Source organism: Sciurus carolinensis, chromosome X (assembly GCF_902686445.1).
Source record: "Sciurus carolinensis chromosome X, mSciCar1.2, whole genome shotgun sequence".
Classification (NCBI taxonomy): domain Eukaryota; kingdom Metazoa; phylum Chordata; class Mammalia; order Rodentia; family Sciuridae; genus Sciurus; species Sciurus carolinensis.
The window spans coordinates 15,171,166-15,189,104 of record NC_062232.1 but is presented as its reverse complement, the minus strand read 5'-3'; the positions used below and the strand labels follow the sequence as shown (position 1 = coordinate 15,189,104).

At 35.8% G+C, this 17,939-nt stretch overlaps 1 protein-coding gene across 9 annotated transcripts in view; it reads left to right on the top strand.

Moving 5' to 3' along the window:
• Positions 1 to 17,939, top strand: part of Bclaf3 (BCLAF1 and THRAP3 family member 3) — a 62,898-nt gene that overhangs the window by 19,798 nt on the left and 25,161 nt on the right. For 8 of the 9 annotated variants that reach the window (XM_047535796.1, XM_047535791.1, XM_047535789.1 and 5 more), the window contains exons 3-8: positions 1,841 to 2,410; positions 2,784 to 3,446; positions 12,147 to 12,322; positions 13,926 to 14,040; positions 14,717 to 14,780; positions 16,279 to 16,394. In XM_047535796.1, the coding sequence (XP_047391752.1) occupies positions 1,841 to 2,410; positions 2,784 to 3,446; positions 12,147 to 12,322; positions 13,926 to 14,040; positions 14,717 to 14,780; positions 16,279 to 16,394 (1,704 nt within the window). The remainder of the gene's footprint in view (positions 1 to 1,840; positions 2,411 to 2,783; positions 3,447 to 12,146; positions 12,323 to 13,925; positions 14,041 to 14,716; positions 14,781 to 16,278; positions 16,395 to 17,939) is intronic. The other variant, XM_047535792.1, reaches the window with a different exon arrangement.

Here is a 17,939-nt window from a genome sequence, read left to right as displayed (position 1 = left end):
GCAGTGGGATTACCCATTGTCTTTGCGAACAATGGGATTTTGACACAATTGAGGAACCTGAGTCTCCTATGAATACCCTGTTTGCCTTTACCTTAGAGGAGAGATTATTTTATTATTCTGGGCAGCAAACAAACCAGCCCGCTATCCCTGAGGGAGTCTCTATCTCTATTTCCAAGGCTGTTTGCCTTGAAACAAAAGCTGTCAGTGCCTCTGCTCATAAGACTTGCCTTGCTTTGCTGAACTCAAGAGACTAGAGAAGTTGCTCCCAACAGACTCCAGTTCTCTTTTGTCCCTTTAGGAGAATCAAATATGATAACAACCTTTCCAGCAACTTCCAAAAGAAAGGGGTGCTATATAATAAAATATGACATAAAATATAGTCTCAAAGCAGTTTTTAATGTGAAATGAGGATTAAAGTAAAACTTTAAGTATTTCCTTGAGTCTGCAAGGCTGCTACCTCTGACTGCCAGCTTTTCTCCTTGGTAGTGAAAGAGATGGACTCTTCCAGGCTACCTTTAGAGACCTCTTGTGATGAGGTATAGCCGACTGGATGGCAGAGTTTCTGTTTCAGTGAAATAATGCTGGTATGTCCAGCTTGGTGACTCCAGAGGGAAATAATTTCCAGGTCTAGTATATATGTTCCAGTAGGTACCCAAGTAAGATAGATCTGCTTCCTTTATTGTATGGAAAACACAGAACTTGTCACTAAAAGGAAAAAGTCACTTATGGTTGCTCCAACTCTGTGGTACCTTCTGAGAGAGGATGGTAAAAAAGCTGCAAGGTAACTTCCTCATTGATTAGAAGACATTCAGGGAAGAGATTGAGGCAGGTCAGATTGGATAATGTCCTCAGGTACAAAATTGAATTTTATCGTGTTCCAGATAGTGGTGCTCCTCTCTCTTATCTTTGAGGCTGGGAAACCCAGACTGGTTTCCCTGGATACAGGAGCCTTCCTCAGTGGGAATACAAGACTTCATGTTGGCAAGGCTGAGGTACTGGAGAAGGTAGATACAGAAGGCATGTGTTGTCCCTGGAGACCATTGTAGCTGCATTAAAGCACACTTTCACCAAAGTTATAAGCTGTTTGAACATCACATCTTCCAGTTGATTTATAAGGGAGCAGGAGTGGGAAAGAAAAGCAACTTATCTGTGGTAGAAGTACTTAGGGCAAAACTGAACATAAGATTCAAGTCTTAAGATTCTTTTCTGTTCCCTCTCCCTGCTGCCTGTTAAGTATATGTATCTTACTTATTGATACAGCTTTAGGAAAGAGAATAGACAATCAATTGGAGAAACTATGGGGTCAATAATGTGTCTGAGTTTGGATTGTAGCATCATTGGATCTTAGAATGTGACTTAATTTCAGAGGCTGTGTTGGTTCTTCAGACACTCTTGTACATGTTTGTGTGAATTTGCTCCTTCTGCTTATTTCTTACTTGGCCATTGACTCTGATATAAACTTTTGCTGATCAGCCCTTCAAAGTCACTGCATCTTTTTTTTCCCAGTACTTTGTTATTAGCAGCCTTCCAAATGGATCTTGCCATATACCGAAGCTGGTCCTGCTTTAGTAGGGTGGGCATACTCAGCCCATTTTGACATGCATATGGAATATATTGGTTCAGATGGAAAGAGTGTGCTTGTCAAATTGGGTAGTACTATTATCAGACCACCCCCCAAGTGTACAATTCAGAATGTATATATGTAACAAATTGATGAATTTATTTTGAGTAGGAGAAGCAGTGGAATTGTAGGAAAGGCAAATGTTTTAGGTAGGTCATATTAAGACAAACAGTTTATTGTCTTAAAATGGGCTAAACTTTTCTGTGTTTGTTTACATAGGTCTTTATCACCAGTACCTAGAAATTTTGAATACTACAAGCAAAGATATTCTCATGGGCATTATGACTGTGAATATAGAAAATATCCGAAAAGACCTGTTGCTTGGAGAATGGACAGTGAGAAACATGAACAGAATAAACAAAGGATTCCCCCTCGTGGAAATCTATATTACCGATCTTATGAACATAGATCACCTTCCCCTGAGATAAGAAACTCTGTAGAAAACTTTTACTCATATAATCCTCACCGAGTGTATTCACCTGGAAGAGGGGATGGTAACAGAAGATCTCAGTATATGCCCACATACTCAGAGAGTGTACCCTACATAGAGCATGAGAGGAATTGTTATCCCCAGAAAATGCAAGGAAGGTATATTCCTGATGACCGCAGAGTTAGAGGAAGTGGGAGAAGAGGGAAACCACCTCAAAGGTCACTAGCAGATTCCTTTAGATTTGAAGGAAAGTGGCATGAAGATGAGTTGAGGCACCAGAGGATGCAAGAAGAAAAATATTCCCAGTCACCTAGAAGAGGCTCAGAAGACTTTGACACAAGGAGCTCTTTTCAGAAGAGGTATAGGAAAACATTAAACCTGGGTAATTTGGTATAAAGTCTCAAGTGAAAAAGTCTGTTTACTTTATGGTTGAAGATAACCACCTTGAAAAGCTATTGTTTAAAAAGATAAAAAGCATTGTAATATAATTGTGGTCTACTGGTAGTAGTGAAATTATTTCTTTTTAGAATAAATCATGTTGAGGCTAGAATGTTTTAAAAAGATGGTATTTTCCTCTTTAACTACCTTGTGCCTCTATGCAGGCTTGTGGGATTATAGGTTATGTTTACTACTGCGTTCTACATTTAAAGCCATGCTGCCCAACATTCTACACATATAAATTCTCACTTTCTTCTCTGTAGTGCAAGTGTAAACTGCTTTATGTCAACACAGGTATCCTGAGGATCGTGATTTCAGAAAATATGGACACACATCAAAAAGACCTAAAGACGTGGCAAGGTATGAAAACAGAGAGCCTGCCAGGAACCCAAAGTGGAAGCCCGAGCATTTTCCTCCACCTTACCAAGAAAAGAAAGATCAGCGGAACTTTGGACCGCAAACTCACCGATATGCTGAGAGGGAATATCCAGAGACCAGTTCAGCAACCAAAGTGTCCTATGACTATCGCCACAAGCATCATAAGCTCTCAGAAGGTGACCAGGACTTTTCTGATGGGAGAAATCAGAAATACTTGAAAGAAGAAGATAGAAAACACACTTCTCAAAAAGGCCCTGTAGGTAGAGAGTCTGATTGTTTTAATGCTGGAAGAGGGAGAGAGACTGAAGATGGGCAAGTCAAAGAACTTTTTAAACCATCTAAGAAAGACTCTGTGGCCTATACTCATTCAAATAAAAATGAGGTTGATTTGAAGCCCTGCAATGACAAACGAAAGAAAAAATTAAAGAAAGAAGGGGAATGCAAGAAGGAGAGCAACTCCTCCAGTAACCAACCTGATGCGAGTCAAAAACTTCCCGATGTGAAACCCTCATCTGTCAGTATTAGGAAGAAATCACTTACAGTTAAAGTAGATGTGAAGAAAACAGTAGATACTTTCAGGTATTATCTTCATTTTTTTCTTTATGATGTTTAATGAATGTTTCTGCCACCTTTATTTGCAGCTTCAAAAATGGTATTAATAGTGTGCTTAGAGTTCATCAAGTGGTGGAAAGGATTGCTTGGATTTTTCCCCAAAAGCCCTGTAATGAGGATGAATCTTGTGATTAGTAATAAATAGAAGAAAGACCAATGGAGTACAGGTAGGGGTTAGGGGGAAGAAGGAGGAGCGGGAAGATGACAGCAGGAGGTTGAAACAGCAAATTATGTTATATGCATTCCTGAATATATCAAAATGAACCACACAATTATGTAAAACTATAATGCATTAATATAAACATAAACAAAAAATTTGATCAGCTATGCTGATTATCTTATTTTTTCTGTTTCTCAGTGTACTTGAAATATTTCATGGTTTTCGTAATGACAAAAATGGTTAAGATATACAATGTTTTGTGTGGTATAGTGGAAACTGGGGGACAATTGAATTCTGTGTTGAGTAGGTCATTATTCTTGTCAACCCTTAGTTTCTGTCTATAAAAGTTAATATTCAAAAGGTAAAAAAAAAAGTGATCTCATGTCTACATGTTTCCACATCTTATTTCCAGATGCTTCCTGGGTGCAGGGCATTCTGAGGAGTTGTTTCTCTTCATGGATTTGTGCTGCCAGGTTTTCCTTTCCAGGGATAGGCTGGGTGGAGTTCAGAGCGATCTTTGCAAAGTTTCTCAGAGCCTGTGTTCCCTGTTACCTGACATTCAGAGAATTTTTGAGTGAAAAGGTTCTGATTTTATAGAGTAGGAAAGTGAGGCCCTGAGAGATGAAGTAACTATGTCAGAGTGACTGGAATTCAAATTCACAACCTCCCATGACTCCAAGAGGCAGAGAACCTAGTGTCATTCCTGCTGCCATCTCAAAACAACTGGACTTAACTGACTAGATTCTCCCAGGTAGAGGAAATTAGGTTATAACCTAGAAGATGCTTATTTATAAGACATTTACTTTAACTTTTAATGATTCTTAAAAAAAGTAAACTGCTGTTGTAAGAGGTTATAGTCTAAAGCAAGCTCACATACTGTATTGTTCCATTATGAATATTATCTCCATTTATGGATTCTGAGAATAATAAGATGCTGCAGTTGGCTATGTTGGCTAAATCTGTTCATCACCTTAATACACTACCAGTATGTGAATGAAAATGTGATGGACCATGTTGATTTGGTACATTCATATTCACAGTTGACTCCTATTTGTATTTAAACAAAACAAGAAAATGGTAGGGAAAGTGTAGGATGTGTATGGGAAGGGAGGTAAACCCAAGGTCTTGATTTTTTTGTGGGGAGAGGGCACTTGCCTGCCCTATTTTGTATTTTTTATTTAGCGATAGGGTCTCACTGAATTGCTTAGCGCCTGGCTTTTGCTGAGGCTGGCTTTGAACTCACGACCCTCCTGCTTCAGCCTCCTGAGCCACTGGGATTACAGGTGTGCCCCACCATGCCCAGCAAGGTCTTGATTTTTTAAGCAAAATATTTTCTGTTCCTTTTCTTCCCGTTAAACATAGCAGTCCTCCTTCCACATACTTTCTTTACATTCCTGTACTTGGAGAAAATATTTTAAAATACACACATATATATTTATATGTGCTTAAAATGAATTAATAAATTGTGGCACTTTTGAAGAATACTAGAAATACCAAATTTGAAGAGTTTTATTTTATGGACCTCATATAAGATACTGTACATTTAATTTTATAATTTGATATGAGAAGTGGAAGCTTGATCTTCATCATGGATCACAAAAATGAGCTTCCCAAAATGGAGGCTGCTGCACTTTGTTTTAAATTTATAAACTATAATTATATGAAATCTCATCATCTATCAGTGGGGCTTGGCAGTGCATGTTTGAATACCTGCCCAGGGCCTGCAGGATGGCTTGTGTAATAGAGTCTTGACTGCAAAACCTCTCTGTTCAGAGGCCTGAATAATAAATTAACTGAACAAATATGTGCGTCTTTTCAGTATGATAAAGCATTATAGTCAACAAAAGCTTTCTCTCTGAGTATAATTATTTGTTGATGAATGAAATGCAGACAAGATTTGTGGGTTAGATTTAATTATGTAGGGACTGAAGAGGTATCCACATAAAACAAAAGTAGCTAATGCCCTTAATAGAATTATGTTTTCAATTATTAACATAAATTAGATTTTTCTTTGTTAAGAAAGATTAAAATAATCATAGAGGACAGAGAAAGTTTTATCTGTTGGTTAAAATTGAGAGAGTTTTTCCTCTTTTTTAAAAATACTAAGATGGTTATTTTGTGCATTTGTTTTCTTAACTTTGATCAAATACTATTATTTGTTCTTTCAGTTATTGGTATGGTTAAAAGGTACCACCTAGTGATTTTTCTAGATTCCAGTTTGTGTCTAGAACAGCAGTAGGTAGACACTTGCTTGAATGTTCATTGTGTAGTTAGTACAGCTATTAACAGAGACTATTCTAGTGACTCACTGTCAGAAACTTCATTATCAAAGATAGAAGGTATGTGAGTCATAATTGTATATGTTTCAGAATGTATGTTAGGGAATTACAATATGAACATTTCTACTAAGATTATTGTGTACCCAAAAGATGAACTGTTGTATACATCTGAAAGTCTTAAGACAGATGAAGTGAGTTGTTGGTTTAATGTTGGGTCAGATAGGTGAGAGACTGACCCTTGGCTAGGGTAAGAAGGAAGTGGAAGGGAGGAGAGAGGAGAAAGTGGAAAGGAGGAGGCAGTTCTAGTTTCTGGAGAAAAATAAGCTGTTACTGATGAACCCAAGGCTCCTTTAATTACCTGAGATGCTGGTACAAGACACCTGGGATACGGAAGGTTGACTACCAGAGTTGATGGTGAACTGAGTACATCAACCACGTTTGCATCTCTTCCTTTGTTTACCACTGAAGAGATACAAAGAGGACCTCCCTACCCCAATCAGATCTTTCCCCATTCTGAAATGAGATGAGGTGGGTGATAGGCCCCAGAGGACACCTGCATTCTGATACTCTGAGGAAATGAATTCAGCACAGGTGGGGAACAATGTGAAAACCATAGCTAGGGTTGAAGGAAGGTAATCTAACCACACAAGTTCACCTATTATGGGCACTGTTCAGCTGGAGGCAAAATATGCTATAGGTGGAAATATTTGCTCTTATGTAGCATTAAAAATCTAAAGCTTTTCCCCTCTAACATTTCTTATATACATTTTTAAAATTTTTTATAGTTGTAGATGGACAGAATGCCTTTATTTTATTTGTTTACGTTTATGTGGTGCTGAAGATCAAACCCAGTACCTTACACATGCTAGGCAAGTGTTCTGCCACTGAGCTACAGCCCCAGCCCTCTCATATATTTTAAAATAAGAAATTAATTGATAGACAGTTCCCTTTCATTCCTGTTTTTTGTTTTGTTTTATTTTGCTTTTTTTGCATGTACCAGGGATTGAACCCAGGAGTGCTTAACGACTGAGCCACATCCCCAGCGCTTTTCTTTAAGTTTATTTAGAGACAGGGTCTCTCTGAGTTGCTTATGGCCTCACTAAGTTGCTGAGGCTAGCTTTGAATTCAACTCTCCTGCCTCAACCTCCTGAGCTGCAGGGATTACAGATGTGCATCACTACGGCAAGCTTCATTCCTGTGTTTCACTCTGGCTTCTCTTTGTGTCTTTCAGGGAACTTAGTAGAGGGAGGTAAACATTCTATTAGGGGTTCTGGTGCACAGGTTTTGGTCTTCTTGTGGGCCACTGAGCAGCTCTGTGACATTGGGCAGGTCACCTGGCTATACTCTTTTGGCCCCAGTTAACCTGCAGTTTCTCCAATCCTGCTTGAACTGACCATGTGTTGATAGCTATGGAAGCTGAGTTGACAAGGCACTTGGAGGCTTATATAATTCTCTGAACTTTTGCATATTCATATTATTTAAGAACTAAGCTTTTAGGGGCTGGGGTTGTAGCTCAATGTTAGAGCGCTTGCTTAGCACGTGTGAGGCACTGGGTTCGAGCCTCAGCACCACATAAAAATAAAATAAAGTACTATGTCCATCTATAACTAAAAAAATTTTTAAAAAGAACTAAATATTTTAAATTAATCTGAATTAAGCAAAAATTATAAAAAGTAAGCTAAGAAAGCTAAAAATCAAAAGTAAATTGGCCTCAACTAAAATGTTAACATCTGTTATCTCCTTAGCTAAAACATTCATTTCAGAGTGGTCACATCATTTTTCATTCAGCATTTATTTATTCACTGTGTATTTTTAGAGGACCCATCCTATTTGAGACAACCTTTTGGGATACTCCAAAAGTATAGGCTGCATAAGATTAGTTTGTTTTTCTCCTTTGGTTTTATAGATGAATAGGGTGATGTTGGCAATACCATACATAGTACAGTGAGTGATTCATGGGGTGGTGTGTAGCTGAGCAGCAGAACAGGAGATACTAGACCAGGAGATTCAGGGAAGGCTTCATGCAGAAATTGACATGTGAGCCAGGCTTTGAAAATTTGTGTGTTTTAGACACATGAAGATGAGGTGAAAGACATTTCATAGTTAAAGTTTAATGAAGGCAGAAAAAACATACCCAGGAACTTTGAGCTGGGTGCTTCTGAAAAGGGAAAGAGAGAAAGTAGACTAGGAGGTAATTGTGCCCTGACTGCCAGCCTGATTTGATAGTACAGGGTTAGGGTTAGCTTATCCTTTATCTGAAATTCCTTGAGAACAGAAGTGGTTCAGATTTAGGATTTTTTTGGATTTTGGAATATTTGCATTTACATAATGAGGTACCTTGGGTATGACCCTAGTCTAAACATGAAATTCATTTATGTTTTATATACACCTTATACTCAGAGCCTGAAGGTAATTTTATGCAGTAGTTTTAGTGTGTTTTGACTGTGACCTGTCTCATGAGGTCAGGTATGGGAATTTATGGTGTCATGTCTTGTCAGCACTCAAAAAGTTCCAGATTTTGGAGCATTGTGGATTTTAGATTTTCTGATTAGGCATGCTTGACCTGAATTAGCTGATAGGAAAAGGCAGGTGATTCAGTTTTGGCTGCCCAGATTGCCATCTCTAAGGTGGATTAGATGGGTATTGGAACTGGCAAGGCTTGTTTGAGGACTTTTGTGAAAAAAGATAATGAGATGCTAAATAAGGGAAGTCATTGTCTCTGTAATCTTCCTCTCCAGAATTTTTAAATGTGTCCTTAGGAAGGCTAGAGCAAATGACACAATTGGGTAAGTGCTTTATGAACAATAGTATGCTATCCAAGACATTAGTTTCTGGTTGAAGAAAAACTTTGTTATTGTATTATAAGCTTCTAGAGGGCAGGGGAATCTGTTGGTTTGGGATTTTGTTGTTTTGCCATGTGTTGATTTTTTTTGATGAGTCTTAAGGATGGACAATAGCAAATTAAGGTTTAATTGCAGCTTTTTAGGTTGCCTTAGCTATTAAGCACAACACAAAGGAAGAACACCAATGGAAATATCCTAAAACAGTAGAGAATACAGTGGGAAGGTGAGAGGAACAGAGGAACTTGGAAGATTTAATAAGACCAGTACTAGAAATGTTATTAGAATTCAGGTTTTTTTGACTATATTTTAATTTTAAAAACTGTCTAAATGCATTTCAAATGAGAACATTTTGTCTTTTCAGTTCAGCTACTTGCTTTGGGGGTATTTCCTGAAATTATTAACTTGTTAATCAACCTGTGCCATAGGAAATAGTAGAAAGGAAAATACAAATCAAGAGATGATTAGATTTACAAATGTAGATGCTTAGAACATTTTAAATTCTCAAGTCTAAAGAGGGTTTTTAGTGTAGCAAAAATACCATAATTGTTTTTAAGAGACTTAAGTTTTGGGTTATACTATTTAAAATATATTTTCTGGAAAATGAAAATTTTAATATTTTAAACTAAAAATCTTGTAGCAAGGGAACTCTAGTATAAATGTTAACTTATAACAAGTTTAAACAATAAAATCTCAGGAATTAAAAATAACTTCAAAGTATACCACAGCGCTCTTATGGACTGAGTTGGATGTGGAATGGGGACAGGAGAAATTGTTGCCAGTAATTACTTTGTAATAAATTATAAGTAAGTTTTGATAATTACCCAGTGAAAAACTGGAAACCTGTATCAGCTGATTTCCTCTTGGCAGAAACTGAGGCTGCAAAAAAAATTATGAACTGATTTCTCCTTGTAGATAGACCATTTTAATAGTTTTAGTCAAACAAGTTATTTTTTACCTATAATTTTTTTGTGTGTGGCACTGGGGATTGAACCCAGTGACAATATACCACTGAGCTACATCCCCAGCCCTTTTAATTTTGAGACAGGGTCTTACTAATAGTCCCCAGGCTGGCCTTGAACTTGTGATCCTCCTTCTTTATCCTTTTAAGTATTTGGGATCACAGATGTGTGCCACCATGCCCAGCTTATAAATTGTTTTTAAAAGTTTTATTTATTTATTTGGTATGGAACAGGTCTTTATAACGTTAAACCTCTTTAAACAGAAAGAATTTGTAATTGTTTATTAGTGGAAGCTGTTACAGGATGTTCTTGCTTTTACCAGTAAATGTCTCTTAGCTAGTTATCGGATACACAGTGGGAAGCTTGCAGCAAATTAGGAGGAAAGAAGGGAAATGGGCTTTCTAATGAAAGTCCTCCTAACAAATCAAGAAACCACAGCAGTGACATCAACCTGCTGCAGATCACTTTTCCGTGTTTCTGCCTTGTGGGGAGTTGTCTCCAGCAGTGCTGTTCTGAGGAGCAGGGGGCATGGAAAGTCAGATGGAAGCCTTTCCTCTGATAAGTTATAAATAGGCACTTCAAAACCATTTTGTTAGAGCTTTTTTTTTGGTACCAGAAATTGAACCCAAGGGCTCTTAACCACTGAGCCACATCCCCAGCCCTTTTTATATCTTATTTTGAGACAGGGTCTCACCAAGTTCCTCAGTGCCTTACTAAGTTGCTGAGACTGGCTTTGAACTTGAGATTCTCTTGCTTCAGCCTCCCAAGCCACTGGGATTACAGGCATGTGCCACCACGCCTGCCAGGAGTTAAATTTTTAAAGAATATCTATAAGCCCCTCAGAACTCAGGGACAATTTTGGATGCATGACTGATTTAAATAAGGAAATATGTGCATACATGTACCTATACCCCCAAACATCTCTTTGCCTTTTGTTTTACGTTTTCATTTATTACAATGGTGCTGCTATTATTTAAAACATATTTCAGGGGGCTGGGGTTGTGGCTCAGGGGTGGAGAACTTGCCTGGCATGTGGGAGGCGCGGGGTTCAATTCTCAGCACCACATATTAATTAATTAATTAAAGGTTCATTGATAACTAAAAAAAATTTAAAAGTTTAAAAAAATAAAACATACTTCAGGACTTCCTTTTGGATTTATCTTCACAGCCCATAGCATACTCATAAAGAATATATTTCTTTATTATATTATATGTAGAATATATATTCATATATATTATTATAGACACTGAAATTGATGTTATTTACCCCAGTAGTTGTAAATCTCATCTTTGGACAATGAACTTGATTTTGGGGAAGAGCCAAGAGGAATTTGAGCCATATACAGGGGGATAAGATGGGTGTAAGTGTATGAGTATCATTTGGGGTCTAATGTGAGATATAAATATAAAATAATAAAAGAGTTCCTTCTGTAATTCATTGAGTGCCTCCAGATGAATAATTTAAGAAAAGTTTTAAGTCAGGCAATAGTTTCCCAATGTGAAACTTAGAAGACTGATGTTCATTTGAATACTCAACCTCTGGGATATAAAGTAAAACAACATCCATTGTCTCAATGTCCTTGAACCTTCTCCATAGGGCGATTGTAAAGATTAGAAATGATGTTAATAAACTCCAAGCCCCCATGTTTGGCATTTCATAAGCCCTCAATAATTGTTAGCTGTTTTTTGTAATCATCACTTTATAGTAGTACCTAGAGGTCAAGAAAGCTTTTAACAAAAATTGTAAAGATTCACAAGGTATTAAAATGGTAAAATAGTTGGGGTTATATAATAAATGGTAGCATTTCTTTAAGGGTGCATTTAGGGCAAACACTATAATTGATGTTAATGATCATAACTTTGCTAACAACTAAAATATTTTCTAAGAGCTTAGTGAGATTTCATGATTAAATTAATTGCATAGCAATTCAATTTTGAATTGAATTCAGTTTTGAAGTACTATTCTAAGCTTCTCATTCATTACTTGTAGACGTATAAGATTTTTTTTCTAAAGTCAGGTTTGTATGTTTGCATCAACTTTTAAAGTGTAGTAGTATTTAAGATGGTATAATCTTGCTGGATTTACAGTGTTTTGACCATTTAGAAATAGAAAATAATCATTGATTATTTTTGCATAGTATCTTTAATGCTTTGTATTTTTGAAGTAAAATTTTTTTTCACTTAGAATTTTGAGGCTTTTATTATTGAAGTGGCAAATATTTACTGACCACAGATTCTAACTCAGAACAACTTATCTATGGCTATTTTCTCCTACTTGTTATTGTACATGTTTTATAGCACATAATCTAGTAAATAAATTATATGACGAGATAAATCTTTTTAATTTTATAGCTCTTAATTTTTAGTAAGTTCTTTTCTTAGCAAAATAGTTTCAAATTTAGTTAAACATTTGCAAATTATTCTAGGGCTGCTTCTAGCTATTCCACAGAGAGACAGATGTCACATGATTTGGTTGCTGTTGGCAGGAAAAGTGAGAACTTTCATCCAGTGTTTGAACATCTTGACTCAACTCAGAATACTGAAAACAAACCTACAGGAGAATTTGCTCAGGAAATCATAACAATAATCCATCAAGTTAAAGGTTGGTATATTTTAAGTATATATTAGGGATAACACAAAAATAATGTGCTGGCTTTTCACAAGATAATAGGTAAATACCTGTGATATAGTTCAATAATAATATTTCATTGCAAGATAGATTATGAGTTAGGAAATCTGTTGAAGAAATCATCAGGCATCCATTAAAGCCTAGTTGTTCTTTATATTTATTTCCAATAACCTTGTGCTTCAACTGGTAGTAGATTAGAAATTACAAGTCAGAAGGGAAGAGATCAGCTGCTGAAAAAGACCACCATACTGAAAGCAGTGAGAAGCAATAACCAGTAGCCTAACAGGGAGGAAGAAGCAGCAAAAAACACAAACAAAAAAGAAACACAAGAAATCTGGAAGTCTTGATCATTTTGTGATATTCTTAAAGGCCCCTGAGAGCAGTACTGGGACTTTGTGCCATAAGGATTTGCTATGTGATAAATGAAAGATTCCAGTTTGCTTTGGCATACTTTATGACATCAGAGAGTTGCATAATAAATACTTTAAAGATTTGCATTAAATTGTTTTGTTTTGTTTCTGGCAATTTTCCATTAATTGGAAAATTCAGTGATGTAGAGCTGCTTCTACCAGTAATGCCACATAAATAAGGCAATTGTGGATGTTATATGCTGGAGGCCTTTATTTTTATTTTATACTTCTTAGTAATTGCATTAATCTTTTTCACCTTCATTAAAACATTTCAAATTGAATAATTTTCTCTGCATCCCTCAAGCTAAGGCATATATTTTCTTTAAAGCATGCAGTTTTAAACTGGGAGTGTAGCTTAGTGGTAGTATACTTGCCTAGCATGGGTGAGGCCCTGGGTTTGATCCCCAGTACTTCAAAATAAATAAATAATAAAGCATGCAGTTTGTCTGAAACAGTTCACCCTCTCAACTCTAGCTCCTCTCACCCAAAGCAAGTGTAATTATTTGCAGAAAGGGAGCTGGTATTACATAAAAGTCCAGTAGATTGTCCCAGAACAGGAACAGTAAGTTAGGGAAAAGGACTGCTTAAGTAGTATTCTGTTGGAGTATATGTATTCTTTTTTCTCTCTAACCTATTAAAAGTCTGTGCAACATAACTGATTTCAGAATGTCTTCAAGAACTTCAATTAATGTTAATTAAAACAAAGTTGCATTGGAAGACCTTCTGTGGTACGTAAGCTAGCATTTAGCATTGTCAGAATTTTTCTGATGTTTCAGGGTTGTTTGTGGAGTTAATTTTTACTCTTATTAAACCGTAGAGCTCCCAACCATGTTTACTTCCCAGATAGAGTAAGGTGTTACCTTGGAGTAGAAAGGTCCTCATTTTGAGAGCTCCACTGTCTTTTCCTCTGGATAAGTAAGCAGACAGGTCAGATAGGAAGAAAACCCCTTTGAATTCATAAATCAGCTATTTTTAATTCTTGCTTGGGCTTGGAAAAAACATGCGAGCACTCCAAATTAGTCTGCCAAGTAAGTTTAGGTCCCATGTATTTTCAAGAGAAAACATAGGATGTTTTCTAAATGGTCCCTTCTTCCTGTACCTATATATAATCTTTTTAAGTGGAATCAGTTTTACATTGAGATAAAACTATTTGTTTCCTTTTTCAGCAAATTATTTTCCATCACCTGACATTACTCTACATGAGCGTTTCTCAAAAATGCGAAATACACATGATGCAGATGCAAAAGAAATTAAATTGAATTCAGATCCAGAAATTCACAGGTAATGATTGATTACTGTATTCCCATTTAACTCATGAGAATAAACCTCAGAACTGCTGTTTCCTAAGCTTGCACAACTGGGCTTGCTATAGACTCTAGGAATGTGTTTCTGACATAAAAATAGAACCTACCCAAGCAGGTACTGTGCCAGTACATATCATTGGAATAGATTGCATTGAAACCATTGACTAGCATTGTTTAAATGTATAGGACTTTGAAAATATTTACCTCCCTATCTTTGATTCTGCTATGTCTATAGTAGTTGCCTACTGAAGTTATCACTGGAAGAATGTAAGGCAGTTGTCAAGCCATTGAAATCATGTGATCACAAGTGGCTGTTCTGAGGGCAGCCAGATGAGAACATGTCTTCTGCTGGCACTTGTCTGAGCAGGTGGTGCACCCTGTCTTGTGAACTGAGTTGAATCAGTGTTAGAATGAAGTTTGAAATTACACAGACACTAGTTATCTGAGAACCACTAAAACTTCCCTGAAATGTGCTTCACAGGATATAGATTCCTAGGAGACTGCCATAGAGGTGAAAAATTACCTGGTAGCAGGTTTCTTTTGCCTTTTTCAAGACATACCTGCTTTATTTCAAATTCCATTCTGTAGTAGTAGAATCAAGGTATCAGTGTATAACCTAATTATTTAATTGTAATATGCCTTTATTATTATAGGAGAATAGATATGTCTTTGGCCGACCTTCACAGTAAACAAAATATGGTATATGAACCAGATCAGGTAAGTGAATACAATTTTTAATGTGAGATTATCTTTTTTGGTATACTAATGGGAAAAGGGATTGGTGATTGGGGGTTGAGACCCAGGAAATTTCAAAAGTTCTCCAAGTGATTATGATCATTGGCCAGGTTGACAAAGAATACTGACAAAAGACAAAAATATTCCTTAAGAGGGACAATCTCTTAAGGATAACAGCTTTGTAAAATTGATGCAAAATTACAGCATTTAATATTCATTCCATAACTCCATACTGTGAAGCTTGTGGAAAGTATGTTCCAGTCATGTGGAAAATATTTTTAAATTGTTCATGGAATGAATGCAAAGAAACGATTCCCCTTCTGTTTACTGAAGAATGTAGTAAAGATTCTGTGGAACATGAACTTGCAAAATAATGGAAATAATGCTACATTTCTTTATTGTCACCTGCGTGGTTCCTACCCAATACCTCCCCCCCATCCACCTCCCATTTCTTTACTAGTTAGAAAGACTATCTTGACTAGCCAAGAAGGAAGAAAAGTGGCTTCTGTTTTAAAAGTGTGTCAAGTTGAACTGAAAACAAATTCCATGCATGTGTGATTTTTGTCGGGATGAACCTAACTACTATGTATAACTATAAAGCTCTAAAAAAAAGTATGTCAAGTTGTAAAAGAACTGCTAATTTATTCATTGAAAGTAAAGAGTTTTTGTAGAGAAGAGATTTTTAATATATTTCTAATAGAATGTATATAAAGTTTTTCACTTGTAAAATTATAATTTTTATTAATCTTATAGATGGGTTAGTTTATTGAAGGATATTTTCAGAAAATTTCTAATCATCAAAGTATTACAGTCAACTTGTAGGAAATTTAAGGATTTTTTAAAAAAATCATCTGTAAGTCAACTATTTAATACAGAATATTATCATCTTTTCGTGCAGTCTTACATCTTGCATTTTAACATAGTCACTATCCTAGTATATGCAGTTTTGTATGCTTTTTTCTTTTTACTCAATTCATAATAACATGCCTTTTATGTAAAAATCTCTGAATTCCCCATGACCTTTTATGATTGAGGCTTTTAAAGTTTCAATTAACTTTTTTCAATGAGTGTTTTTCCATGTTGACTTCCACATATAATTAATCTAAACGATTGTACATTATTCTTTTGAGTTATTTACCATAATTTATTTAATCATTCTTTCTTTTCCCTTTAAAATTTTTTTTACATTTAAGTTGCTTCCATTTTTTGTTATTTTTAAATATAGTACTTGGAATATTTTTAGGTAGACAGTACTTTCTTTGGGATAAAATCCCCAACGTGGGATTCCTGGTTCAATATTAGGAAGTTTTCTGACTGTATTGTCAATTGTGTCTCAGAAAATTTGATTTAGTTTACCCTACCATAGCAGGATGAGTACAAAATAACTTATTTAGGACTTTTAATTAAGGTTCTTGTTAGATATGGTCTTTGTGCAACTAACAGTAATGTGAATGGTTTGTCTTCTGTCAAAATTCCTCAGACTCTGGTCAAAATAATAGATCCAAATGACCTACGACATGACATTGAAAGAAGGAGAAAAGAACGATTACAGAATGAAGATGAGCACATTTTTCACATAGCTAGTGCTTCAGAGAGGTAATCAGTAGATGAAAAACATACTGTTATCAGGGAGCTTTTGGTTTAAGCATTTTTCCAGTTTTTTTTGTGTGATGATAATTTTAGTGTAGGGATTTGATCTGTCAAATCCATTTTATATGGTTAATGAAATCTATTAAAATGTTTTGAAATTATTCAGTAATCATTCTATGCATCTTGATTTAAACAACAAAAATTACGGGGTAGGTGGATATTTGAGGACTTCATAATTCTAGAGATGAGTATAAGAGATTTTTCAATATTAGCAGAAACCAAGACCAGCAAGGTTATGGACTGTTTGACTTAAGCTGGTTAAAACTTATACATTCTACCCCTAAATTCTGGGATAGTATGAATAGTACAAAATTTCCTGAGGTTAGTACAGTTCTGTTTCAGAACTCTTCATGGATGTTTATCCATGAAATGCCAGGTGTAGTAGAAAATGCAGAGACCTAAATTTGAATCTCATCTCTTCCCAGTTTATGTTTGATCTTGCACACATTTGCTGAGTCTCTATAGCCTTTACCTATAAAATGATGATAAAACCAACTTATTATGCTATGCATATTGAATGACTGGCACATTTAAAGAACTGATGCCATGCATGGCAATAGATCATCAATAGATCTTCCAGAAAGTGGGAATAGGAAAGGTCAGTGCTAATAGTTTTTTCTGTAGTCTGTAGTATCAAATTACTGAAATATTTGACTAGACTTTTAAGTCAAGTCTATGCCTAACTAGGTCTTAGTTGAAATACATGGAGCTTTTTTAAAATTGGATTTGATTCTAACAATAAGTTTGGGACTAATTAAAAGAAAGTCAAACTGTGTGTTGTGGTATATGAAAAAATTGAAAGTAAAATAGTAAAAATCTTTTCCCTTGCTGGGTAAAAATCACCAGTCTCCTAATACGATGTGGTTAATGCATGGCATGACTAGGCTCTATAATGACACAAACTGTCATATTTTTCTTGACACAGCAAGTTTAAGAAACCCAGTGTCCCAAGAAATAGGATTTTTCAAACCGATTTAAGATGATCAGCATATTGTACAGACTGTGTAGTGCTTCAGGATATATCTTTACCCTTTGAGATGATTAGAACTTGAGTACGGGAATTAGAGTTGAGTTCAAATTCCTGCTCTTAGACTCCTAGCTATGTGACTGACTCTTGGCATGTTACATAGTCTCAGTTTCATCAAGTGTAAAATAGGAATAAGATTTATACTTGCCTTATAGTGGTAGTTAAAATTAAGTAAAGGGATGAGTATAAAGTATAGTAGCTGGTTAACGTTAAGTTTATTAATGTTAAACACTTTGAAAACAGTATTGTAGCATGCAAAGATGTCTTCCTATAAGGTGTCTTTTGCTGGATTATTTAATTCCTATTGGATAGTTGATGTGGCATATAGAGCCATGAGAGTTTTTAAAAATTGAGATATTACCTACCATAAAATTCCCCCTTTGGAAGTAAACAATTCACTAGTTTTTAGTATATTCACAGGGTTCTACAACCATCACCACTATTTAATTCCAAAACATTTTATC